Source organism: Spermophilus citellus, assembly GCF_964194105.1.
Source record: "Spermophilus citellus genome assembly, chromosome: 8".
Classification (NCBI taxonomy): domain Eukaryota; kingdom Metazoa; phylum Chordata; class Mammalia; order Rodentia; family Sciuridae; genus Spermophilus; species Spermophilus citellus.
Genome location: NC_138189.1, coordinates 55722675 through 55750330, shown reverse-complemented (window position 1 = coordinate 55750330; position 27656 = coordinate 55722675). Strand labels below are relative to the sequence as shown.

The 27656-nt window shown below is 33.6% G+C and overlaps 1 protein-coding gene across 2 annotated transcripts in view; it reads left to right on the top strand.

Annotated features, from left to right (window-relative positions):
* The window catches only part of JCHAIN (joining chain of multimeric IgA and IgM), a 37450-nt gene extending 13151 nt beyond the window's left edge, over positions 1-24299 (top strand). The window contains exons 1-4 of one of the 2 annotated variants that reach the window (XM_081304906.1): positions 12312-12517; positions 16086-16212; positions 22573-22653; positions 23243-24299. In XM_081304906.1, the coding sequence (XP_081161032.1) occupies positions 12454-12517; positions 16086-16212; positions 22573-22653; positions 23243-23453 (483 nt within the window). In that variant the 5' untranslated portion in view covers positions 12312-12453 and the 3' untranslated portion in view covers positions 23454-24299. Of the gene's footprint in view, positions 1-12311; positions 12518-16085; positions 16213-22572; positions 22654-23242 lie in introns of those variants that run through there. The other variant, XM_081304905.1, reaches the window with a different exon arrangement.
* The last annotated feature ends 3357 nt before the right edge of the window (positions 24300-27656 follow it).

Below are 27656 nucleotides of genomic sequence, written 5' to 3'. Positions count from 1 at the left end.
TAGTTGCATCCAACATTTTGTAAATAATTGGCCCAGTATTTTCCACCATAAATTTACAGTTTTTCCTTGTTATTAAGGAAGATGGATTTAGTAGGGCACCTACAAGCTAAATCACTACAAGGGATGTAAACACTGAATAGAACAGTTAAAACAAGAAAAATTTTATTTTATCATTTGTTTCCCTGATGAATATGTCTTTAAAGTTTGTGTGTGTGTGTGTGTGTGTGTGTGTGTGTGTAGATTGAATCCAGGGCATCAACCATGCTAGGGCACAGTCTATCAACTGAACTATACCCGTAGTTCTACAGTTCCCTTTTGGTGTCTCTGCATTTCATTTTTTGGGTGTCATTTGATACTGTTCTTTCTGATTATTTCTCTGAATCTAGAAAGCATTTATTTGGTATAGGAGAAAAATTAAATACATGTGAAAAAAGTAATAAAAATGTACAATAATATGCTAATCTGTATATAATGGTATATGGAGATATCAGATGAATTTATTAATTATGAAGAAATTAGAATAAAGGAATGAACTAAATGGGATTACATTAAGCAGGGACTTACTAGAATTAAAGATTTTAAGATTTTTGATAAGAATTGGGTGGAAGAAAGATAAACTTATGATAAGGAAATTGACAGAATAAAAAGATTATGAAACAGGAAATAGCAAATCATATACACAGGAAAAAGAAAACAGACATTTGACTACAGTAGAAGCCTCTCCCCAAAATAGATTAGAAGTTTCCTTAAAGCAGAGAGGGATCAAACTGTTAAAGTTCATGAACTATTCATGTTTTCATTGTTTGAGGGGTTTCCTGGAAACCTTGCTTATTATTGTGCCTCTAGAGAAATGATCATGAAATCTAAACAGGTATTTTGAATTTTTGAAGTAGGCCATTTGTAAAATTAAGACCTGTCTACAAGGTAGTGTGGTGGGGAAATAGCTTTGTGTGATGGTCAAGCAACTGACGTGTAGTATCCCAAATAGCAGTTATGAAAAGCCACTGCAGGTGCAAGTTTATTTAAAAACAGACCACAGTGCAGGTGCAATTCTCCATATAAACATTTAACCACAAAATTTTGCCCTGAGTCTATGTGGAAAGCTGTTGGAAAAAAAGAATTAGCTTTTTTGTTTGTCTTAATTTTTTAATTTTTAAAGAATTTGGGATAAAGTTTCTTCATCCTGGTTTGAATTCTTTTTATATTTAGTTTTTTTTGCCTACTGATATCTATATATAAGTTTTACATGTACTATATTGGATAAAGGTCAATATTGTAATCTCTGCATGCAAGAACCAAAGTGTTTAGGGTTAAGAAAAAAGGCAATTAGAAGAAATTTCTCCACACAGTTGTGAAAAAATAGTCTTAATGGCTTTTGGTATTGCAGGAAGTAAAAAGGACTGGAATTTAGACCTTTACTTCATCTTTAGCTTTAAAATGACTAAGATTGATTTTAAAATTCAGAATAGATTCTTAATTTGTACAATTTAAATAGAAAAAGGTTATTTTACAAGTACATGTGTCATCTCCTATGCTTCCCCCATCCCTAAACACACCCTGCTGCCTCTGTGGAGTTTTCTTCCTTGCTCCATGTCCATGTAGAAGGTAAAAATCACAGGTTGCCTGACACATTGCTTTCCATATTGGAGTGAAAACTGGAGTAGAGTAAAACTGGGTAGCCTAACCTACCCAGACTTCTGACTTAAAAGAGCTCTCTATATAATCAATTTGTATTGTTTTAAACCATTTAATCTGTGGTAATTTGTTATGCCAACATAGGCTCCTTCTCATTTGTTTTTCTTTTAGCCTTTAACAAATTTGGGAAGCTGTATTTTGGGGAAGAACCCTCTCAAATCAATTCCCCCATATATCTTCCTTGTGGGAGTGTCAATTAATTCTGGGTTTCTGAGGTGATGATGTGTTCCTGGTTATAAAACTAAACATGAAATTCCTCTGTATCACACTGTAACTATTTCAGATATAAAATCTTTATGTCAAGTATACATTTTACAGTCTTTTAAAATTACTACTTTTTTATCCTACTCTGGAATCAATAGAGATTCTGGAGTCTATTCATGAAAATGCTAAGGAAATGAAATAATATAATTTTTAAAGATTCAGGATTGATGACTCTCATTTCATTTATCCTTTATGATAAACACCATGATGCTTTCAAATATATTTAGGGCTTTGTACACAAATATATATTTATTCTTTTGTGGCACTTTTGGAAACACTAAGAAGTTACTTCTAAAATCTAAAAGACTGTTAGATTACTTGGAATTTAGGGATTGACATTTAATTTTAGGTTTAAGGTAGACTTCACTTTTTTTCTGATTTTTTGGGGAGGAGTTGATTGGGCAATTCTGTTCATTACCAAAACTTTTTTTTTTTTGATTTCACATTCAAGGACAAATGAGAAATATGCATTATTACATTACATGCAGAACTTAATCCATTAAGAGGAAAATTGGCTACATCTTAGATTTGAAGCCAAGAAAGTCAATACAGATATCATCCTCTTTTAAGTGTTTATGTGACAAAATGCCAGGCTGCTCTATCTTTTATGTTAGAGAAGATTTTTAAGGGGAGAAATTAGATGATATTAAAGATAGAGGTTGAAGCAGAGACTTTTTAAAAATGATAAATGTTTATGCTGTTGTTATGGATGAAATAGGGAATATCAGTGTGTGGTAGTATGGATATATGAGTTAAATAAGAAATAAATTACTATACTAAAAAATGTGCTTAGCTGGGTGCTGTGGTGCATGCCTGTAATCCAAGTGGCTTGGGAGGCTGAGGCAGGAGGATCAGGGTTCAAAGTCAGCCTCAGCAAAAGCGAGGTACTAAGTATTGAGACCCTTTCTCTAAATAAAATACAGAATAGGGCTAGGGATGTAGCTCAGTGGTTGAGTGTCCCTGAGTTCAATTTCCAGTACCAAAAAAAAGGGGGGGGGCTTATTAATGGATCATTGTTAACTTATATATAGGACTTTAGATGTATGCCATGGAAATCGATCTTAAGCATTACATTACTAATTTTCTTAATGACTTAAATGAGGATCTGATAGCATGTATGTCAAATTTGCAGATACTGCGAAGCTGAGAGAAATAACTAGTATGTGCAGTTTCAGAATCTGGATGAAAGAAGAATCTAATAATAAGTTATAATGTTGTGCTGAGGTTAGCAAGGTAAAATGTAGGGACCAATGCTAAATCTTATATCCAAATCCCAGATAAATATTTAAGTATTAAATGTCATTATTTTATTTATTTATTTTTACTTATTATTTTTAATTGGTACATATTAATGATATAGAATAGAGGGTTTCATTGTGGCATATTCATTATGTGCATGGAACATAATTTGAGTAATTTTGCTCTGTGGTTTATCCTTGTATCTTTGCCTCCTTCCCCCTTTTCCTCTTCCTCTACCATAATGATTTTCCTTCTACTCTTTTGTCCCTCTAGCTTGCACATTTAAGACAAAAGATGGCTGGATGTGGTGGCACATGTATATGATCCCAGTAACTAAGGAGGCAGAGGCAAGAAAATTGTGAGTTCAAGGTCAGTTTTTTAGCAGATTAGTGAGGTACTTAGCAACTCAGCGAGACCTTGTCTCTAAATAAAATATTAAAAAGGGACTGGGAATGAGGCTCAGTGGTTAAGCACCTCTGGGTTCAATCCCTGGTACCAAAAAAAAAAAAAAAAAAAAAAAAAGAGAGGGGCTGGGGCTGTGGCTCAGTGGTAGAGTGCTTGCCTACACATGCAAGGCCCTGAGTTCAATCCTCAGCACCACATAAAAATAAATAAATAAAATAAAGGTATTGTGTCCATCTACAATTAAAAAATAAGTATATAAAAAGAGAGAAAGAGAAAAGATGATAATTGTCTGAGTCTAGCTTATTTCATTTAATGATGCTTTGCAGTTTCATCCATTTTCCTGCTAATGACATAAATTCATTATTCTTTATGGCTGAATAAAACTCCATTGTGGATATATACCACATTATCTTTATCTTCTGTTGAAGGACACCTAGACTGATTTCATAATTTGGCTATAGTGAATTGTGCTGCAGTAAACATGGGTATACATGCGTCTTTAATTCTTTTGGATAAATACTGATGAATAATATAATAGGACCATAAGTAGTTAAATTTGTAGTTTTTGAGGAGCCTCTATACTGATTTTCATGGTGGCTCTATCAACTTATATTCCCACCAACAGTTCATAAGAGTTCCTTTTTCCCATACCATCACCAGCATTTATTGTTTTTTATATGCTTGTAGATTGCCATTGTGACTGGGCTCAGATTATAGGTTTGATTTGCATTTCCCTGATGGCTAGAGATGTTGAACATTTTTTCATATAATTTTTGGCTATTTGTACTTCCTTTGAGAAGTCCCTGTTCGATTCATCTGCCCATTTATTTTTTTGTGTTGAGATTTTTGAGTTCTTTATATATTCTGGATATTAATTCTCTGTTGGAAGAGTAGCTGGTAAAGATTTTCTCTCATTCTATTGGTTTTCTTGTTGCACTGTTTTTTTCTTTGCTGTGCAAAAGCTTTTTAATTTGATGCCTTTCCCCTTATTGATTCTTGCTATTAATTTCCGGAGTTATAGAGTTCCTAGTCGGGAAGGCATTGCCTGTGTCTATATATTGAAGTGTTTTTCCTAGCAGTTACAAAGTCTTTGGTTTTATATCTAGGTCTTTGAACTGTTTTAAGTTGACTTTTATACAGAGTGATAGAGATTTAATGTAATTCTATATAGGGATATTCAGTTTTCACAGAACCACTTGTTAAAAAGGCTGTCTTTTCTTCAATGTATAATTTTGGCTTCTGTGTCAAGAATCAAGTTACTGTAGCTATGTGAATTTGTCTCTGTGTCTTTTAGTCTATTTTATATATCTACACGTGTTTTATGCCAATATCATACTATGGTTCCGTAATATAATTGAAATTGTGCATTGTGATGCCTCCAGCATTGCTCTTTTTGATCAGAATTGTTTTGGCTATTCTGCATCTTTTGCTCTTCCATATGAATTTTAGTATTGTTTTTTCTAGTTCTCTGAAGACTATCATTGGTATTTTTATGGGGAGTACATTGAATCTGTAGATTGCTTTTGGTAATATGGCCATTTTAACAATGTTAATTCTTTCTGTCTATGAACATGGAGGTCTATCGACCTTCTGGTATCTTCTTCTATTTCTTTTTTCAGCATGGAAACTCTTTTTTTTAAAGAGGTTTTTGTTGATTATATACTTAATTGAAGCCAGTTGTATAACGTGACTACCAAAAAAGAGACTTTATCATTTTAAGTAGCATTTATGAACAAATGTTTTAACTTTGCTATATTTTGTACTGATAGGATAACACTTGACTATTGTATACCTATCTAGATACTACATTTTGAAAGGTACATTGACAATATGGTGCCTATCTAAAAAAGATACTAATATTTGTTAGAGGACTCAAACATAGATGGAACTTTCAATTCCTTATTAATATGTTATCCATCCTTGATTCAATCAATATATTTTTGCTATTTCTTTACTTGTTCTTGGAAACAGAAGTGAGCAGCAAGACAATGCTATTTTTAAGGAACTTGTATTCTAATAAGATATATTAGACAGATACTAAATAAGTTGAATTAGAATTTTGAATAATGATAAACACCATGAAAAGAATTTTAAATATACCATGAAAAAAATAAAATATGTAATACATCAGTGACTGGTGATTAGTTAGGATGATAACAATCAGAAAAGTTCTCTCCAAGGCCATGGCATTTGACTTGATATTTGAATAAGGGACCAGCTGTGTAAGGATATGGAAAGAGTACCAGGCAGAGGATCTAGAAAGCAGAAAGGTCCTGAGTAGAAGAAGATTGAGGAATGATCAGTGCAAGGGAGAGTTGTGGGAAATCAGGCAGGATAATGAATTTTAATTTCTTTTAAATGTAATGATGGCCTGGGGATGTGGCTCAAGTGGTATCGCACTCGCCTAGCATGCGTGAGGCACTGGGTTCGATTCTCAGCACCACATAAAAATAAAATAAAGATATTATGTCCACCTAAAACTAAAAAATAAATATTAAAAAAATGTAATGAGAAGCCAGTGGACGATTTTAAGTCAGATATGATGTGATTTACCTTTTGAAAAGGTCACTTTGCTTAGTGGATGATTTGTGAGGTTGAAAAATGGATGTAATTAATAGTTGAATAGTTTTAAATGTGAAACCATATTCTTCCCTATATTGATTTTAAATTACTACAATAAAATTTCCTGGGCTGGGGATGTGGCTCAAGTGGTAGCGCGCTCGCCTGGCATGCGTGCGGCCCGGGTTCGATCCTCAGCACCACATACCAACAAAGATGTTGTGTCCGCTGAGAACTAAAAAATAATAAATATTAAAAAATTCTCTCTCTCTCTCTCTCTCTCTCTCTGTCTCTTAAAAAAATTTCCTTTGCTTTCTCTTGATTATATTTTAAGAAGATTCCACAATTTTCCACTATTAAGAGTTTTATTTATTTGATATGATCCTAAAACTACTATAAAATAAAGCCTATTTTAAAAAGTCTACCTCAGTGTAAAAGCTTCTTCTCAAACTGACTTTTAACTCATGTCTCCAACCTTCAGTCCCAGATAACATGGAATAAGAAATAAGATTTACCCTCCCACCTGAAACAACTTAAAAAAATTGACAAAACTTATGAAATGGGTTTTAAGACATTGGATAACAAAAGGTGGAGATTTCTAAGACAGGAAAAAATTAAAAAGACCACTACTATTGCCCCAACTTACTGCCTTAGAGAAAGTTCCAAACCCTGGCATTTCTTCCAAATAATAATTTCACACAGACTTCTCCAGAAAATTGGAGGGAGGAAATACTTCTAAACTCATTCTTTTGGGCCAACATTATTATAATAACAAAGCCATACAAAGATATTGCAAGAACATTTCCAATCAATATTCCTTATGATACAAAATTTTAGTAAGTCATATCCAGCAATTATAAAAAGGCTATTACATCATGATTAAGTGACGTTTATATTCCAGGAATGAAAGGTCAGTTTAACATTTAAAAATCAATGTAATTCACCATATTAATAAACTATAAAAAGGAAGATCATATGGTTATTTTCATAAACAGAGAAAATAATATACAATCCAATATCCATTTCTGACAAAAGCTTTCAGCAAATTAGGAATAGAAGGACACTTCCTCAACTTAATAAAGGGCATCCAAGAGAAACTTATCATACTTAAAAATTGAATTCTGAACATATGAACTTTTTAAGAGCCTGATTGTGTTATAATTAACATACAATGAAAAGCACATATTTGAACTATATAATTTGATAAATTATGACATGTGTACACCCATGAATTTATTACCCTCATGGTAGTGAACATATTCATCATCCCCAAAGTTTGTTCATTTCCTTTGTATTCCTCCATTCCTTCTCTCTGTGTCCCTACCTTCCCTGGCAACCTGCTTTCTGCCAATTGTAGATTTGCTTGTATTATTTTATATATAGTAGATACTATCTTTTCAAGTTTTTGTTTGGCTACTTTCACCCAGAATAATTATTTTGAGATTCATCTATGGATATGTTACAATTTGTTTATCCAGTTTGTTTCTAGACATTTAGATTGTTTCCAGCTTTAGCCTATTTCAAACAAAGTTAACATTTCTTCCAAGTGTTCTACCTCCCCTGCACACCCCAAGTTAAAAAAAATACTATAAATATTTTCATTCATACCTTAAGTAGCATCAGCACATATCCATTTCTGTATTCCTACATATCTGCAACCGTGTTCTCATGGCCATGAGACATGTTAAACTTTTTCAGGAATGCTTTCCTAAGCTTCATTGCAGGTGTTACCTACAGGTGAGTTTGTATTTTCTGCAACTCAACATAAAGTTGCAGACTTGATGATGATGTTGATGTTTGTGATGATGATGTGCATCCTTTCATAGCACTTATGGTATGTTGAGATCTGTTCTAACTTCTTCACATGTAGTAATACATATGAACCCTCACAAAATCCTATGAAGTATGTATTGTTATTTTCCTCTTTTACAGATAGGGGAACTCTGGTTAAGTGATTTTTCTAAGGGTTGTCCGATGTCACACAGCTAGAGAGTGGTCAAATTGGGAGATAAACCCAATTAGTCAGGCTCAAGGTCCTTTCTCTTAGTTATTATGCTATACAGTGTCTCAATTTCCCCTTCTTTCAGCATTACTGATATCTCTGAGTGATTTTCTTAAACTCTTTTCTCACCTGATTTTGGAGAGGGAGTCTCTGTTTACAAGGCCAACAGCTTCTGATGAGACTTCCCTTTTTTCTCTCTAGTTTTCTAATGACAGGATGAGAATATGGGAGTGCTGAGGTGGTGATTGATGGAAGTAAATTGAAGTTGAGTTCTATTGCTTCTTTCTATTCCTTCTTTTGGGGAGAGTGTCTGGCTCACTTTAGAATTTGGGGTACGTAGTCATTTTTATTTACTGTGTGTCTAGTCCCACCATGGGAAAAGGAAAAGTTACTTTTTATTACAGAGGCTGTTGTAGTAGTTTGGGACAAAGGATGATGGCTTAAACTAGGGTGGTAATGAAAGGGAGACAATCAGGTGAATTTGGAATGTAATTTGGAGGTAAAGCCAACATGGTAGTTGGGATGTAGGGGCAAGGAAAAGAAAGGAGTTGAAGAAGACAATTTTGGCTTGAGCAACAGGGGGAAAGAGGTGCCATTTTCTGAGATGTGGAAGATTTGAGATAGAAAGAGATTGGTATAGTATTGTGAGAGTTTATTGGTCATCAAGAGAACTGTTTTGCCTAATCAAGTTTTAGAGATTGATTAGCTAGTCAGATGGAGATACTAAATAGAAAGTTGGATACAGGAATCTGAAGCTCCATGGGCAAAGTCAAGGCTAGCATTATATATTTGAAAATCCTCAGCATATCCTATATTCAAAGCCATGGGATAACATCAAATTAATTAGGTAGAGGATGAGCAAAAAGAAAGGAGAGAATTAACTGTTGGTTCCCTCAATATTCAGATGAAGATTCACCGAGAGACTGAGGAGTTACCAATGAGACAAGAGGAAAACAAGGGGAGTATGTTCTCAGTGTCCCAAGAAAATAAAATCTTATTATGATTTGCATATCCTAAAATATAGTAAGTTGTGTCCAGAGTGAAGCATCCAGCTATTTGTTTTCAAACAAATTCTGAACTCAAAATGTATGTTATATTGGAAATTGAAAGAAAATTTGAGTGGGAGTAACTAAATTACCCTTAAGACATCTTTTCTCTAGATGAGTCTGTCACTAAGTCTCTCTCTTTTTTTTTTTTTTAAAGAGAGAGTAAGAGATGGAGAGAGAGAGAGGAGAGAGAGAGAATTTCAATATTTATTTTTCAGTTATCGGCGGACACAACATCTTTGTATGTGGTGCTGAGGATTGAACCCGGACCGCACGCACACCAGGTGAGCGTGCTACCGCTTGAGCCACATCCCCAGCCCCAACTAAGTCTCTTATTGTATGAATCTTAAATATGAATGTAAAAGTAAGCCTTTTTTTGGTGATGTATTTAGAACATGTAGTTCTCACATAATTCACTTGAATGTAAAGGGTCCTACTATTCACATTTTGCATTTTTTAGTGGGAAGAACATAATTGATATTGGAGATGAAATGATTTAAAAATTAAATTGGTTAAGGAGATCTAATGCATATATATGAAATTTAACTTGATAATTTAGAAACAATTATATATGTTTATATTATACATGTAAAAAATTAAATTGGGACATAAATTATTTAGTTAATGCTAAAAAAGAATATGAAAAAATTACCTATATTCCAGAATTGTAAATGTAAATAAAAATCTAAGTTAATTTGTCTTCAGTATGAGCCTATTTTTTTAAGTTACCTTTATTAACATCTTGCTCTTTCATAGTTAAAGCTACTAGTCACTCCCCATTATTCCACAGGCTTCCTGTCCATCAGTTTTCAAACTTTAATGTACATTAGAATCAACTGGGGTGCTTTTTGAAAATACATACGCCAAGGCTAGATCTCCAGAAATTCTTACTATGTAAGTAGCCAAGAAATCCATATTTTAACAAGTACATTAAGTGATTCTAGGCAGGTGATCTGTAGACCACATGAGGTAAAACACTGATTCTAGACCCCATATTGCCTGCATAGGCCACTCGCTTCTGGTGACAAAATTATCACATCTTTCTTTTATTAAAATAGTTTATCTTAAAAACATTTTACATAATAGAAATACAAAATTGTAAAATTAAAAGAATGGAAATACAAAATATAGAGCTCTTCTTTTTTAAAAAAATATTTATTTTTTAGTTATAGTTCGACACAATACCTTTATTTATTATTATTATTTTTTAATGTGGTCCTGAGGATTGAACCCAGGGCCTCGCACATGCTACTCAAGTGCTCTACCACTGAGCCACAACCCCAGCCCTAGAGCTTTTCTTTAGGTTAGTAATTATGAATTAAATAATCTTTGCTTTTATTAAAAAAAAACTTTGAGGGAAGCTTTAATTTGTCCCCAGGTATTGGAGAGGAAGTCAAGCATTGAATATATTTTCAAGGAACTAATGACTTTTAAAAGTATGCATTTAACTTTTGGTTTCTCTCTCTCTCTCTCTCTCTCTCTCTCTCTCTTTGACTATAGAATAAATCTATAGTTAGGGGCAAGGAGCCCTTAGAGTGATTTATATTTCTTTGACATCCTGACCACAAACTGAAGTAATAATGTGCTTTTGAATTTGTTCCTCTCTCTCTCTCTCTCTCTCTCTCTCTCTCTCACTCTTTGTGGTACTGAGGATTGAACCCAGGGCCTCATGCATGCTAGGCAAGTGCTCTACCACTGAGCTACATTCCCAACACTTTTTAAAATTTTTGTTTTGAGACCAGGGTCTTACTAAGTTGCCCAGACTGGCCTTAAATTTGAGATGCTCCTGCCTTATTCCCCCACTACCACCCAATATCTGGGATTATAGGTATGTGCCACCATGACTGGCTCTGTTTGTTTTTCTAATACAGAAAATTGTTCATGTGATTTCAGTATATTTCTCTTAAACCTAAGTAGTTTCTAAGTCCTACTGACAGTAGAAATAAAATGAGAATGAATTTTGATGTTAGAGTAATATTGTTTGTTCCAGTGGCTGGCACTTTGTTCTTGCTAGACTTTCAATATACATTCTTTGAAGGAATGCAAGTATATGCTAACCTTTAATTTCTCCTTCTCCATTTCTGACTTCCAGTTTGCTTTCTTATGATCTCGAAGTGTTACTTACTACCTCTTACAATTCTAGGAGACCCCAGGAATCAAAAGTGACAGATTTGATGCTGTTGCATATAAATGTAACCAATATATTACTGGAACCAGTCCTAGGGCATAGGAAATTCTAGCATGTTGAAATAGAGGTAGGGGGTGCTCTGTCCCAAAGCTCAGGGTCTTTTTTTACGCTAATTAAGTGAAAAAAATTTAAGCAAATATTTCAACAATTCAGTTTTCTGTTGAGGCATCTCATTAAAAAAAATCTCACGAGCTTACAATTGTGAAAGATGTTACTAGATGGGAAAACAGGTCTGCCTTAATGCTATTAAATTAAAATGTGGCAATTGATTAATCCAGTATTCAACAATTTCTTCTACTTTTTTAAAATATATTTTTTAGTTATATATGGACACAATATTGTCATTTTACTTATCTTTATGTGGTGCTGAGGCTTGAACCCAGTGCCTTGTGCATGCTAAGCAAGTACTCTACCAATGAGCCACAGCCCTAGCCCATCAATTTCTCCTTCTAATTACATGTTTGGACTTATAAAATAACTGAAAGTAATATGAAAATATACGTAGATATTTAAGTCTGGTTACTTGGTTAAAGACTAGTAGGAAAAATTGACATTAATAGAATGGAGATCTTAAAGTACTTTGATTTATTCCTTTGCTTCATCCTTTTTCTTCCTTTCCCTTAATTTAATGGTTCTAGCTACAACAAACGTCAGATATTTGTTTTGAAGATTAATATGAATGTATCTAGATAATAAAGTTGAGGACCCCTATTTGAACATCATTTTTAAAAGATTCCTAACTTGACATTATTATTTGTTTTTGGTTTATACATTTATATAGCATTAGTGCAGAATAAAAATGATTGCATCAAATCATGTTTTTTTTTGGGGGGGGATGCCTTAGAAGAAAATGTTTTAATATGAATCATACATTTCTTTCCACTGGAGCATTTAAAGTTCAGACTTCAACCGCAGTGGTGATTGTTTTTAGTTTGTTAGTTGCAGGGAGTGTTATTTTAAGAAAGCAGAAGCAGCATCATTTGCACACTCCTTAGAGAACACACACCTTAACCCTGACTTTTTGGTTCGACTTTTGCAAAAGAAGTGAAGTGAAGATGAAGAACCATTTGCTTTTCTGGGGAGTTCTTGCCATTTTTGTTAAGGCTGTTCTTGTGACAGGTATGTAGTATTTATATAATAAACTCAGCTAAAAGGAAAAATATACTATACATCTGTGTTTCAGATTTGAAGATTTATATTTATGTTTTGGTTGGTCAGATAACCAGCTAATTTCTTCTAACATGCTTTAATTTTTATATGGATAGTGATATTTATACAGATGAGACTTGGTGTGATTCTTCTTGTTCTTTTTTCTCTTGTTTTCTCTTTAGAACAAGAATGTACATTTTTTTGGCTAACTGTAGATATCATATGAATGTCCACACTGATTTTTAAAAATCATTCATCCTATCGTCTCTTAATATTCTAGAGAAATGAAGTAATAATTACCATAAGCACAACGTAGAATACATTGTGATTTTATTTACTCAGAGTGAATGGTATTAGTTCTAACAACTTTCCTAGATCTGGGCTACAGATATATTATGATCCTTTAACAATGTTTAACATTAAAACAGGTTGGTATCTTGATGGCTGCACTCCTGGTATTTTGTTTATCGACTTTTCAAACAACTTAGAAAATGATCAGATTCTGGATATGGAAGTACTATGTTAAGTTGTTTTCATCTAGGGCATATGAATTAGAAATGACATAATTTGACCAGTTTAATTCTAACACTTACTGAGCCTATTTTTATTTCTAGACAGAGCATAACCAAAATGTAATTAAGAATAGCCATTTTACATATATATATATGTATACATATATATATATATGTATTTAATAATGGCATTAAAATAAAATAATATTTAAAATATAAAATATTAGTAATAAAGCATATATAATATATATACATGAACATGTAAAATGTTTATAAACATGTTTATGTACCTTATAAGTATATATATGAAACTATATGTAGCTATATATAAAATGAGCATCACTTATTGAATACTGTTTTTGTATTATGCTAACAGCTTTACACATTCCATTGATTTCTACAATAGCTATATGAGGCTAGGTTCCAACATATAGTTGAAGCGATTGAAACTTAAGTGAAATAGCTTAAACCCAGAGTCACACAGCAGCAAGTGATAGGTAAAATCTGTCCCAATAGTCCATGCTTCTAACTACTACCCTATTCTGCATGCATAAGGGAAACCACCTTTTAGTAAACTCATGTGGTCCTATCTACAATGCATTGTTATATAGTTATTTTCTTATTTGTTTGAGTTGAATTAAATTAAACTTAACTGTTTATTGAGCACTTACTATGTCTCTCAGGCCCTCTTAGAATAAAGTAAGGCAAATCCCTAATAACAGGTTTATTAGGAAAAATACTGTCTTTCTGTGAGAGAATGTTAAAATCCAAGGGTTGATGAATTGAAAGTGTCTATACTTTTTCTGGTAGATCTATTAGACTGCCTAATATTTTTATAAAATAACAGTAATGATAATCTCTTCTTTGATTTCTGGTAAGGAAATAAATTACATGCCATATAGAATATGGCATCTAAAATTTCGTATTTAATAGTCAAGCCTTTTACTTGACTGAATGTATGTTTTTAGTCAGGCATTATATGCTTTTTATATTTAATTGAAAAAAATTTGAGAGTTATGGATGCAGAAGTAGGGAAGAAGCTATCATCTGAATCATTTTACTCTTTTTAGAACATTAAGATTTGTATTACTATCTTGAATTGATTTCGTAATGCTTCTTCTCCAATACCATACAGACTTGGGACAGATTTATTAAAATATTATGAATAATGGGATAATAATGCATTATAGAGTACTTCAAGCAATTATAAGGAAAATAACAATGATCTTTAAATGTTTTTGTAATAGCTGTTATCATTATGATTGAAATGTTGCAATTAGATCTTTGCTCTGGGAATCATTTCAGGAATAATTAGACTTCCAGTTATAATAATATCTATCCTAATCATATAGCCTTTATAACTTAAAATTTATATGCTAAATATTTGCATATTTTTAGTTGAGGCATACTGGGAGGAATTTTTAAAGGCCACTTAACTGAAATTATAAGAATATAAAGATGGGGCTGGGGTTATGGCTCAGTGGTAGAGCATTTGCCTAGCATGCGTGAAGTGCTGGGTTTGATCCCTGGCACCACATAAAAATAAATAATAAAATAAAGGTATTGTATCCATCTACAACTAAAAAAATATTTTTAAAAAGAATGTAATTGATATTTAACAATTTTAAAGTTAGTACTATTAATTAATGATATTCTTAACTCTTTAAATATTTGTTAATTGATCCAAATCCAGAAAATAAGAATTTTTCTTTGTTTATTCTGTAACATCAGACTTCTCTGTCTGATATTTAGCTTATATATTTTGACATTCAAGAGTTAAGGACCTTTTTAATGGTCATTTGTGCATTAATTCATTAATTCATTTTTTCCTGTAGACTGCCATATTATACAGCATGGCTAGTACCTCATAATATTTTCTAAATTATTTTTTCAAATGTATAGAATATTCATATTATAGAATATTTTCTTTAATATCATAATATCATAGAATATTTTCTATCCTTGAAAATAATTTATACAAGAAATACTAATATAACCTTTATGTATTTGATTTGACTTAATCATTGTATCATGATAATCTGATTATTATTGTAAACAGAATATAATTAGTTTAGGAAAATTATGGTGGAGAATATTTAAAAGTTTTAGGAAATAAGGTTATCTTAGGAGAAAACATGCCTGTTCTTACCTGTAATGCAATTTAAGCAAAAAACAACCAAATAAAAAAAAGAAAACTTTTTTTTTTTTAATAATGAAGACTGAGTTTTTATTTTTTTAAATGTTCTCCTGAGGCTCAAATCTTGTGCTTCACACGTGCTGGGCAAGGGTTCTACCACTAAGTTACAACCCCAGCCCCCAAACTATTTTTTTTTGTGTTGAGGAAGGAAGGGTAAGGATATGTTTATTTTTTTAGGATGTGATATTTTAAATAAGGTTCAAAAGGCAAATGCTATTTTTGTTTACATTGAATGAATTACTTTGGGGAAAAATCTAGGTTTTTTTTTTTTTTGTAACTATTAGCCCTGATTTTTATAAGGCTGTGTCATTCAAAGACCTGTGCTTCTATTAGAAGCATTACATGAAAACTGGAATTCTTTTAGTTCAGGTTCTCATAGATTGATCTAAGGATAAAAGAGAAAATTCCCTTCAGAGTACATTTGGATTTCTTTCACTGTGATGTGAGATTCCACTTAACTATTTTATTGTTTTGGTACTGAGGATTGACCCCATGGGTGCTTGACCACAAAGCCACATCCCTGGACCTTTTTATTTTGACACAGGGTCTCTCTAAATTGCTTATGGTCTCATTAAGTTGCTGAGGCTGGCTTTGAACTTGCAATCCTCCTGCCTCACTGAGATCCACTGAGTCACTGGGATTATAGGATTACCACACCTACCTTCAATTTAGCTGTTTAAGATTAGGAAAGACAGCAAGTAGAAAATGCTGGGATTGATTAACAATAAAGTTAATTTTTTTGCAGGCAAGAAATATAAACGAACTCAATAGAAGCTATATATACAGACTTTTGTTTTCCATTTTTTTGACAATGTATTTACCTTTCAAGCCCAAGATGAAGAAGAGAGGACTGTTCTTGCTGACAACAAATGTAAATGTGCCCGTGTTACTACCAGGATCATCCGTTCTGCTGAAGATCCTAATGAGGACATTGTGGAGAGAAATATTCGAATTATGTACGTGACACTCCATATTTGCTTTTTTCTCTGTTGTACACAGAGATACTTTATGTTACTAAGCATTATTTAGATTAATATCTATATCTTTACTTCTTTTTTGACTTGTAATACCTTACATGAGGTCGAATCATGTTAGTGAGCTTGAGGCAGTTTTGTAGAAGCTGAGGGCAGGAACAAAGTGTTCCAGACAATCAAAAAATCAGTTAGATAAAATTCTAGCCAATGATCTAGTCATTAACATACGCTGTATTTCAGTTTAAATCAGAACTTTGAATTGTCTTTGATCAGTTCAAACTGAAACTTAAGATTAAAAGCCCTATTTATACCATATATAGGCAGCTGGGTATTTTACATTTATTCAGATGTCTGTATTAAGATGAACAGAGTGGTCAAATTATCTAATTTGTTTCAGTCTTCAATTGTAGAGTGGACTTTAGGTATTTATTTCACCTTACACATACTGCAGAGTTACATGTTACGTAGCTTGTATTCAATATCAAGAATACTAAAAATGTTTGAGAAATGAGATTCCTATTAGATCCAATCAGTAGTAAATTTTCCTTATTAAACACTCCTTAACAGTCCCCCCACCCCCACATCAAATACCTATCATAGAAAAAGAACACAGTGTTCAATCCCATTCAATTCATGGGAAAAGTATACTGTGTTAAAATTTTTTTTTCCAAGTGCTGGCTGGGTCATGTAATAACTGCATGCTTTTATAAACAAGCTGCTTGTCCACTCTAAGCTTTAGTGTTCTCATTTTTAAATAGGGGGAAATAGTGCTTACTTCATAGTGTTATCGTAAAATAAATTGAGAAGTTTTTTCCTTTTAGAGCTTATATAGTTCCTGGCATACACTAAAAAATATTTGCTATTATTCATTTATCTAACCTATGTGTCAGTTATCATTGCCACTATCCTGCTCAAAACCCTTTTGATGGTTTCTCCATTATTATTAGGGCATATTTCAAATTCCTATGCTTAATCTCATAACTTAGCATAATTCTCAAGATCATTCATTGCCATTTTTACTTTATGTTAAAAAATCTAGCAGTTCTTCAGTGTCTCTATTTCCTCACATTCATAGAGCTTTTTTTCTCTTGTTTTTATACCTTACTGGTTCCTCTGTTTGAAAAACTCTTTCTACCCTCCCTTTCAGTCTGATTAACTCTTCTTTACACTGTTTATCTTAGTTTAGCTATCACTTCTCTCTCTCTCTCTCTCTCTCTTTTTCTGTTGATGTTCTTTTTTTTTATTGGTTGTTCAAAACATTACAAAGCTCATGACATATCATCTTCCATACATTTGATTCAAGTGGGTTATGAACTCCCCTTTTTTACCCCAAATACAAGTTGCAGAATCACATCGGTTACACATCCACCTTTTTACATAATACCATATTAATGACTGTTGTATTCTGCTACCTTTCCTATCCCCTACTATTCCCCCTCCCTTTCCCTCTCATTTTCCCTCTCTATCCCATCTGCCGTTGTTTAATTCTCTCCCTTGTTTTTTTTCCCCTCACAAACTCTTATATGTAATTTTGTGTAACAATGAGGGTTTCCTTCCATTTCCATACATTTTCCCTTCTCTCTCCCTTTCTCCCACCCCACTCGTCTCTGTTTAATGTTAATCTTTTCCTCATGCTCTTCTTCCCTGTTCTGATCTTAGTTGCTCTCTTTATATCAAAGAAGACATTTGGCATTTGTTTTTTAAGGATTGGCTAGCTTCACTTAGCATTATCTGCTCTAATGCCGTCCATTTCCCTGCAAAATCCATGGTTTTGTCATTTTTTTAGTGCTGCGTAATACTCCATTGTGTATAAATGCCACAGTTTTTTAATCCATTCATCTATTGAAGGGCATCTAGGTTGATTCCAAAGTCTAGCTATTGTGAATTGTGCTGCTATGATCATTGATGTGGCAGTATCCCTATAGTATGCTCTTTTAAGGTCCTCAGGGAATAGACCGAGAAGGGCGATAGCTGGGTCAAATGGTGGTTCCATTCCCAGCTTTCCTAGGAATCTCCATACTGTTTTCCATATTGGCTGCACCAATTTGCAGTCCCACCAGCAATGTACAAGTGTACCCTTTTCCCCACATCCTCGCCAGCACTTATTGTTGTTTCTCTCTCTCTCTCTCTCTCTCTCTCTCTCTCTCTCTCTCTTTTTCTCTCTCTCTCTCTCTCTCTCTCTTTTCGGTACCAGAGATTCAACCCAGGGATGCTTAATCACTGAGCCACATCCTCAGTCCTTTTTGTAATTTATTTAGAAACAGGGTCTTGCTGAGTTGCTTAGGACCTCACTAAATTGCTAAGGCTGGTTTTGAACTTCTGATCTTTCTGCCTCAGCCTCCCAAGTTGCTGGGATTACAGATACCTACCACCATGTCTGGCCTAGCCATTACTTCTTATACCAGGTTTTCTTTGATCACTTAGATCCCTCTCATTATTCTGTTAGGGATGGAACAATTGCAGAGGCTTGTAACTGAAAGGAATGGCATCCATGACATTGACATTTAAACCATGTTAAAGAAGAGTGTTAATCTTATGTGTAAGGAAAAGAAGATTTATTTATTTATTTATTTTTTGCCATACTAGGGATTGAACCCAGGGATGCTCGATGCTCTATCACTGAACTATGTCAGCCCTTTTTATTTTTTATTTTGAGAGAGATTCTTGCTAAGTTGTACAGGCTGACCTCAAAATTGTGATCCTACTTCTTTAGCCTTCCAAGTAGCTGGGATTGGAGGGTGCCACCACACCCAGCAGAGACATTTTTCAAATAACTCTCCATGATTCTCTAATTCATCATTTTTTATAACATTATTCTTTTTATCATATTATTCACTGAAATCAGGTAATTCAGTTATTTCATGCATCTTTGCCTGAGGTATATTGATTTACCCTAATCTTATTTCTGAAAGTATATTACCATTGATGTATAAATATGGCATTATTCCCAACTCCATCACTTACTACAATAATGTGACTTTGGGGGAAGTAACTTAACTAATTTGAGCCTATTTCCTAAATTGTAAAAAAGGAATAATTATGTATGTATATTTATACACATACATGTATGTGTATATATTATTTATACATACATTTATCCTGTTTTGCAGTTTAGGAACAGGCTCAAATTAGTTATACATATATATAGAATTCTGAGGATTAAATATAATAATTTATAAAAGGACAGTGTTCGACTCAAGAGTAGACCCTCATAATATTTAGACCATGCTTTTCTCATTATTAAAATCATTTATAAGAGTCTCTATAATCTAATAAAGAACAGATACATTCATTCATTCAACAAATAATTGTTTAATGAATGCCAAATATTATGGGTTGGTGCTGGGGTTACAACAATCTATATAAAACTAATCCATTCTATCAAATAATTTGCAGTCTAATGGAAAACCTTAAATAAATGATTTAAACAGGCAATTATAGCCAGGCGTGGTGGCCCATGCCTGTAATCCCAGCATCTCTGGAGACTGAGACAGGAGGATTGCGGGTTCAAAGCCAGCCTCAGCAACTGTGAGGCTCTAAGCAACTCAGTGAGATCCTGTCTCTAGATAAAATACAATAGGAATAGGGATGTGGCTTAGTGGTTTAGTGCCTCTGAGTTCAGTCCCTTGGTTACCTGCCCCGCCCCCCAAAAAAGGCAATTACAACACTCCATTGTAAATGCTATGAAAGGAATAGGCATGTGATGTTATAGGAGCCCTGTAGAAAGGCTTTCAGTCCACTTTGGCAGGAGGAAGCTACAATGGAAGGCAGAAGAATGTGTTGGTAGTAAGTGGTGGGATGGTTGATGGTTATTAGCTGAATGGTAGTTGACTGATTAAATACATATGAGGAATGAGAGGGTTGATAGTTGGGGCAAAACATTCCAGGAAAAGGAAACAGATTGCTTTGAGAATTATATGAGATTATCATGTAATATGTTTAGTATAGTACCAGGTACACTGTAAGTACTTAGTGTTTGTTTCTTGCTTAACTGGTTAAGATTTGGAGATGAGAAAACCATGTTAAGTTTGTGGAATTGCAAGCAGTTGTTTATAGATGATGGCATGTAGAGGGACATGGTGGCATTGAGAGAGAGAAAGCTGGAGAGTTAGGGGCATATTTTGAAATGCCTTCTATGCTATGTTAATGATACCCTGTTATCCGTGGAGATGATATTATTGGTTAGGTGGAGAAGAAAATTGGGCTTCTATTTTAGAAAGACCATTTGGGCAATAATGTGACTAGTGTATTGGGAGGGTGAAGACAAAAGAGTGTCACTACAATGTAGGACAATGGTGGTATCCTGAACAAAGGCAGTAATAATGAGAAAAGAGACAAGTGGATGGATTTCACATATGCAAAAAAAAAAAGTAGATTCAACTGGACTGTGAGATTGATTAGATATAGTCTGTGATAGGAAGGAGGATTTGGGGACAGTATCCAGGTTTTTGACTTGGATATCTATGTGGATGGTATTGCTAAATATTGAGTTAGGAAACACATTAGGAAACACATTTTTCTTTGTTTCTTTTGGTACCCCTCATATGGGGTACATATGAGGAGGAATGATGTAGGTGAAACATTTTAAAGTTAATGAAATGGTTCCACCCGCGTTTTGCTTCCTGAGCGGTGGCGCGAGGCAGTGACGGTCCCTGAGCGCGGGGCGAACGGCTGCCATGGGCGTCGCGGGCCTCGGGCCCCGCAGGCCGGGACCAACCCCCTGCCGAAGCACTCCTACTGGCTGGACCTCTGGCTCTTCGTGCTCCTGGACGTGGTGCTCTTCCGCTTCGTGTACCTCTTGCCCTGATGGGTTTGCTGACATCCCAAGATCACTGGATTCTGGAGTGAATTCTGAAAATGAACTACAGTCTTCTAGAACAAAGAAGATGGGATTGTGCAGAATTTCAAGTCTCCAAGGGACCTTCCTTTCTTTTTACATATTCTTCTAACTCATTTGGGGAACTACTAAATGAATAGTGATCTCATTCATAGCCAAGTTCCTAAAACTAAATGCAGTGTTTCACATTTAAACTCTTTTCAAACACCTAATGTCTTCATAGGGGCTGGTGTAGAAGTAAAATTTGTACTTCAAAGCTTAGCATATTCACCGAGAAGACAGTAATGTCTTTACTGTTGTAAGGGTTGGTCTGGGTTTAATTCAGCCACATAATGGGGTGTGTAACTAGGTGAGGTGAGGTAGTTGTAAATGCCAAAGTTATTCAGAAGAGAGAAAAGGACTGGTGTTCTGAGATTGTGTAGAGGCTGTCCCTAACACAATAGAGTCCACAATCTATTGGCTCTACGCATGCTTAGTTTTTAAATGGTCTTTTCATGACCTTTGAAATGCCGGGTGGGTCAGGTGGGTCGAGGATGACAAAAGAGATGGCATTAGATAGTGGAAAGCCCGCCTGCATGCCCTCTTGAGCACCCTCAAATAGGAATGTTTCAAGCCTGTTTTTTTTTTTAATTATTGTATTAGGTATGCTTGTGTCCAAAACATTTGCTTTCATAATGCTTGTAACTTATTTGAATACCTCCGCTGGCAGTGTGATATTTACTCATCCTACAGAGCCCTCATCTTTGGCCGGCAGCATTTTAAACATAGCCGTAGGCCAGACAGAAATTCTTTCCTTTGTAGAGATTGTTCTATCTTTGCTGTTCTTTTAAAAAATCTAATTGGTATTAAACTCAAATCTAATTGTTATTTAAAAAAATAAAGTTAATGAAATAATATGAACTAGTTGATAATCTTTAAGGTTTTTTTTAGCACAGCATCATGGAAAAGTTTCAGTTTTGCTATGTTATTTGGTTAGGTTACTAACCCCTCTCATTTACAATTTTCACATCTTTAAAATGTGGATAATAATATCTGCCTATTCATTTAACAAGTATTGAACATATTCCACATGTCAGATATCAAGTTAGGCACTAGGATTACAAAAGTGTTTTTGCCTAAAGAACTTAAATAGCCTAGGAAAGCAACTATAGATAAGTGACTATATGTCATTTGTTATAATAAATGTATAGGCACTTTAATGAGACTACAAGGAATGAAGTATATTGAGGGGGAATAGATCAAAATAAAATTTCAGCTTAGTTTTAAAGGAAAAGCAGGATTTTGCCAAGTAAGCAAAGAGAGTTGACAGAAGAATTGCTTTGAGGCTTATTTTAAGTGGGAAATATTTAAAATACAGCAAATTATTGTCAAAACCTGAGTGATAGTATTACCATACAGTGGTTAAAAGTCATGATAAGTATTGTTCTAGCATTATACCTATTACCATAAATAGCAATATTGGTGTTCCATTATTTTGATTTGTTTTCTTTCCTTTATTTTTTTAGTGTTCCTTTCAACAACAGGGAGAATATCTCTGATCCTACCTCACCATTGAGAACCAAATTTGTGTACCATTTGTCTGATCTGTAAGAGATTTTCCTTCATAATTAATAACTTTTAATTTACCTTGTTAATGTTTCTGAAAATCTGAACTTTTGAATACATTAATTCATGTGTTAATTATTAGATATTATAACTTCATAAAATTTTGTCACATATAAAAAGTACCTATAAATTTAGTCTAAAGAAGAAATTATCTCCATTTATATAGGAATGTCCAGTGTAACCTAATAGTTCAAGAAGTGAATTTCAGCTTATTAACATGCATATGTTTCTTTGGAAATGGTAGAATCCAATATCAAACAGTTTTTAAAAAATATTCTTGTCACTCTTAATAATTCATCTAAATAAATATACAATTGGGAATAAGTTTAACATAGTAAAAATTGCTGTATGGTGTAGATATAACTAAATGTATTGTTTATTTTCAACTAATTTTTGTATATCAAGGTTGAAAAATCTCATACTATTCTGTATTGTAGAGCTGGTTAGTTCTGAAAAAAGGCATCCTTTATTAGAAGTCAGAGCTGCAACAACTAATTGATTTGAGATAAAACTGCATAGTCATACATATTTTGAGATAGCATTTAATGGGGACTTCTATTTGTTTTTCAGCTGTAAAAAATGTGATCCCACAGAAGTGGAGCTGGATAATCAGGTGGTTACTGCCTCTCAGAGCAATATCTGTGAAGAAGACAGTGCTACAGAGACCTGCTACACTTATGATAGAAACAAGTGCTATACAGCTATGGTCCCACTTACATATGGTGGTAAGACCAAAATGGTACAAACAGCTTTGACTCCAGATTCCTGTTATCCTGACTAATTTAAGTCATTGTTGACTGCACAACTCTTCTTGAGAGGCTCTCCATTTTGATCCAGAAATTTAGTATATTTACTGGCTATAAATTTGAAATTAAGATTTTTTTTGGTGATGTAAACCAATTTTCCCTCAAAATAACTGAAATAATAACATTGTTATTAGGTAATTACTTCTCAACTCTAAGTATTAAAATCAGTCAATTATAATTTTTCTGAAAGGATAAAAAAATAGATGAAGGGAGGAAATAAAACTCGAAGACTAAAAATAAAAAATCAAGAGGCATAAATTAAATGCCTTTCATTGTTTTTGTTTTATTTCGTTTTGTTTTTGCTTTGCCTTGGAGAGTCAGAGCTTTTGCATATCCTATTCTCTTTTTCAAAAGTTTCACTGTGTAGAGAAAATACATGTGTAAACAGAGGTCATTTATATTGCCTTCAGTAGAAAAATAATTGGAAAACCAATTATTTGGAACCAGTTATAAAATAATATAAAATGCTATCTCTAAGATTGCTAAAAGTGATATAATTAAATGCATCGTTGAAAAATTTATTTCGAGGGCTGGGGATGAGACTCAGTGGCAGACTGCTTGCCTGTCATGCATGAGGCCCTCAGTACCACCTCAGTCCCACCAAAAAAGAAAAGAAAAATGTGTTCTGATATGACACATAGACTTTGCAAGAGGTAAAACAATTTTTCTTTTGTTGATAAGAAAATTTTTTTGACAATCTGACTAGTGTAAGAAATTCCCATTAGAAATCATCTGTGTTGCAACTGAATTTAATGAAATATGTATTCCAAAATATGTATTCTCTAGTACAGTTTGAACAATTAAATAGATTCATAAGCATGTACCTGTGTGAAATAATTTATTTGGAAAACATTTAGGGGCTAGGATTGTGGCTCATCGGTAGAGCGCTCGCCTAGCACGGGTGGGACCCAGGTTCGATCCTCAACACCACATAAAAATAAAGGCATTGTGTTGTGTCCATCTACACCTAAAAAATAAATATTTAAAAAATTTTATTTGTGTTAACTTTCTTATATGTGAATTAAATACAATTTGATGAATAATTAGTGTGTAAGTACAATGTAATGATGCATTAATCACTGAATTCATATTTGTACATATTTGAGGTGGCTTTGTGATTTTACACCTACAATTAATAAAAAGGCAAGGTCTTCATGGCACATAAAACTTTATGGCAAGAGCTAGGGCCAAATGTTATACCTATCTAAGGGTTCGGTGGAAAGTAAATGCTGAGTCTTTATTTAAAGTAGTGGATGGGTGATTAGTAAAAGTCAATTTCTCTAAGAGGCAGTCTTCTGTTTCCTTTTTTTAGTTGTCCATGGATATTTATTTATATGTGGTGCTGAGAATTGAACCCAGTGCCTCCATGCTAGGCAAGCACTCTACCACTGAGCCACAACCCAAGCCCTATTTCCTTTTTAAAAATAATGATAGTTGTTTTGGTAACTTCTATTGTGATTATATTGATATTTAGCTTTTCTTTAGGGATAAGGATGGGACTATGGTTTGTCAGTAGGAATAATAGTTTTCATATACTAAAGATACATCCATTATTTATTGAACTTTGATCTAAAATGTGGTTGCAACTAAGTTTTTGGATTTCATTTAATTAGTAAACATTTTTTGACTATTAACCTATTGCACAGAAATGTTCTATGGTGATTAAGCTTAAGAGAGTCACCATTATTGCTCACTCCCTAGATTTCTGCTCAGTTCTTCTCTGTGAGAGCCACCCTATATAAAAAATTAAAATTTTAATTAGGAAAAACCTCTCGTTCTTTTATTTTGATTTATTATTCCCATATATTTATAACCTTCAAGCAGACTTATATAGTTTACCTATTTATCATGTTTCTGGTCTGTTTCCCCCTATTAGAGTGTAATCTCCACAAGGGCAGGCAATTTAATGTTGCCTATTTTTATGTTCCTAGCATCTAGAACTTTGTCTGGTACATAGGGGCTCTAAATATGTATTTGTTGAATGAATGAAGAACATGTGTTGAGACAGTATATGTACATAAAGAATTATAATTATTTGGCAGAAAGTGATAAAGTCAAAGAAATAGACTCCAAAACGTTATGAGAATTTATGGAATACTGCTTTTAAGAAGTTCTTTTACTCTCCCTTCATCTTTGCTGTAGTTTCTCTGTGTACACAATAGGAAATTATTTTGCTATTACATTGTCAATTCTTGTATAAATGATCCTATTCTAGCATTTTTACCTTATTAAATGCTAGATGGAAATGGATGGCAAATTTATAATCCTGCAAGTCTTCTTTCTTTCAGAAGTTCAGATAAATTAAAAAATTTTTTTTAGTTGTTGATAGACCTTTATTTTTTTATATGCAGTGCTGAGAATTAAACCCAGTGCTTCACACATGCCAGGAAAGTGTACTACCGCTGAGCCCCAGCCCCAGCCCCAGGAGTTCAGTTAAATTCTAAGATAACCAAGTTAATAACAATTTAGCATTAAGTGTCAGTCTAAGTTCCTTATAAATATTTACTCATTCAATAAAAATCCAGAGTAGCTGATGACTCCTAAATGAGAGTTAATGCTGCCTCCCCATTTTTCCTGACAGATATTTTCCTAAAAGATCTCTTATACCTTTAAATTTATCTCACAATTGATATCTGCAGGGTTTGAATTAACATAATACCTAATTATGATCTATCTGATTTAATGATGATATTGAACATTGCATTCTTCACATGCCAAATAATTTATATATGTCATCTCATTTAATCCTTATAATAAGTTTTGGGATATTACTTTCATATTGTAAAGGAGAAAGCTAACTCAGTGGGTAAGTAGCAGTTTGACTTGTTCACTAGTCTAGTAAATGATAATGATAATTCTCAATCACTCTTCTATACTTTATGTATTTTTTTACTCACCTATATTTTAACAAACATCAGCTGAGGTTCTTAGTCATGTTTTCTGTAACATTTTCATGCAACTCATGTGGCATTTTGAGGTTAATGCACCCAATTCACTTACTTGTCCTTAAGTCTATCATCATTTGTGCACTTTTTGTGATTGACTGGGGATTGCACCCAGAGGCACTCTACCACTGAGCTTCATTCTCAGCACCCCACCTTTCAAAAAAAATTATTTAAAATTTTGAGACAGGGTCTTTCTGAGTTGCCAGGCTGGCCTCGAATTTGTGATGCTCCTGCCTCAGCCTCCTGAGTAGCTGGAATTACATGCATGCACCCCATGCCCAGCTTCTATATGCTCTTTTAAAATTTGAATTAAATGGATGATATTTTTAAAAGACAGGCAAAAGTAGGTACCTTTGGTAAGAAATGTTTTTTTTTTTTTCCCATCTGCATAGGTCTTTATAAGTAAGCCGTTTGTCCAATGAGCATTCTCAGCACCAGCCAGATTAAAAAAAAATGAATTAGCAATTAGAGTAATGCTTCTTTGTGCCAAGCCAAACACCCAGTTTTCAGTTTAAGACTGTTGTTATTTTTTAAAAAAATTAGTTATCGATAGAACTTTATTTTATTTATTTATATGTAGTGCTGAGAATTGAATCCAGGGCCTCACAAGTGCTAGGCAAATGCTTTATCACTGATCCACAAACCCAGCCCTACTATTGTCATTTTTAATGGTGTTATGTGACTTGATATTAAAAATGAACCATAGTTTCAATTGTACAATCACAAATATACAGATGTATGCACCTCATAAGTAGACATGCACATACTTCTTGACCTGAGAACAGTGAGATAGAATAATTACTCTTTAATGGACCTTCCAGGTCTTTGTTTTGGAGTAGCAGTGTATTATATAGTCTAGTGGGTAAATCCATGGCCTAAATTGGAATACAGACTAAATGACATTGGGCAAATTAATTCAATTGAAAGTTGTTTCCTCATTTAAACAATGGAAATAAAAATAATATATTGCAGATTTTTACAAATATTAGGATATACCCCATATGTATGTATGTATTTTTGTATGTGTGTATGTTTGTATGAGACAGTACAGCTGTTAATAGCAGTCAACAATACTGTGTAAATTGCAGTTGTTACTATATTTCAGTTGTTTTTTGTCTCTGCCAAAGCAACAAACCAATGAAAAATGTAGATATGTGTTAGATCAGTGATCCTAAAGCTTTAAAGTGGCATGAGAATAACTTGGAGGACTCATTAAAGCAGATTACTGCATCC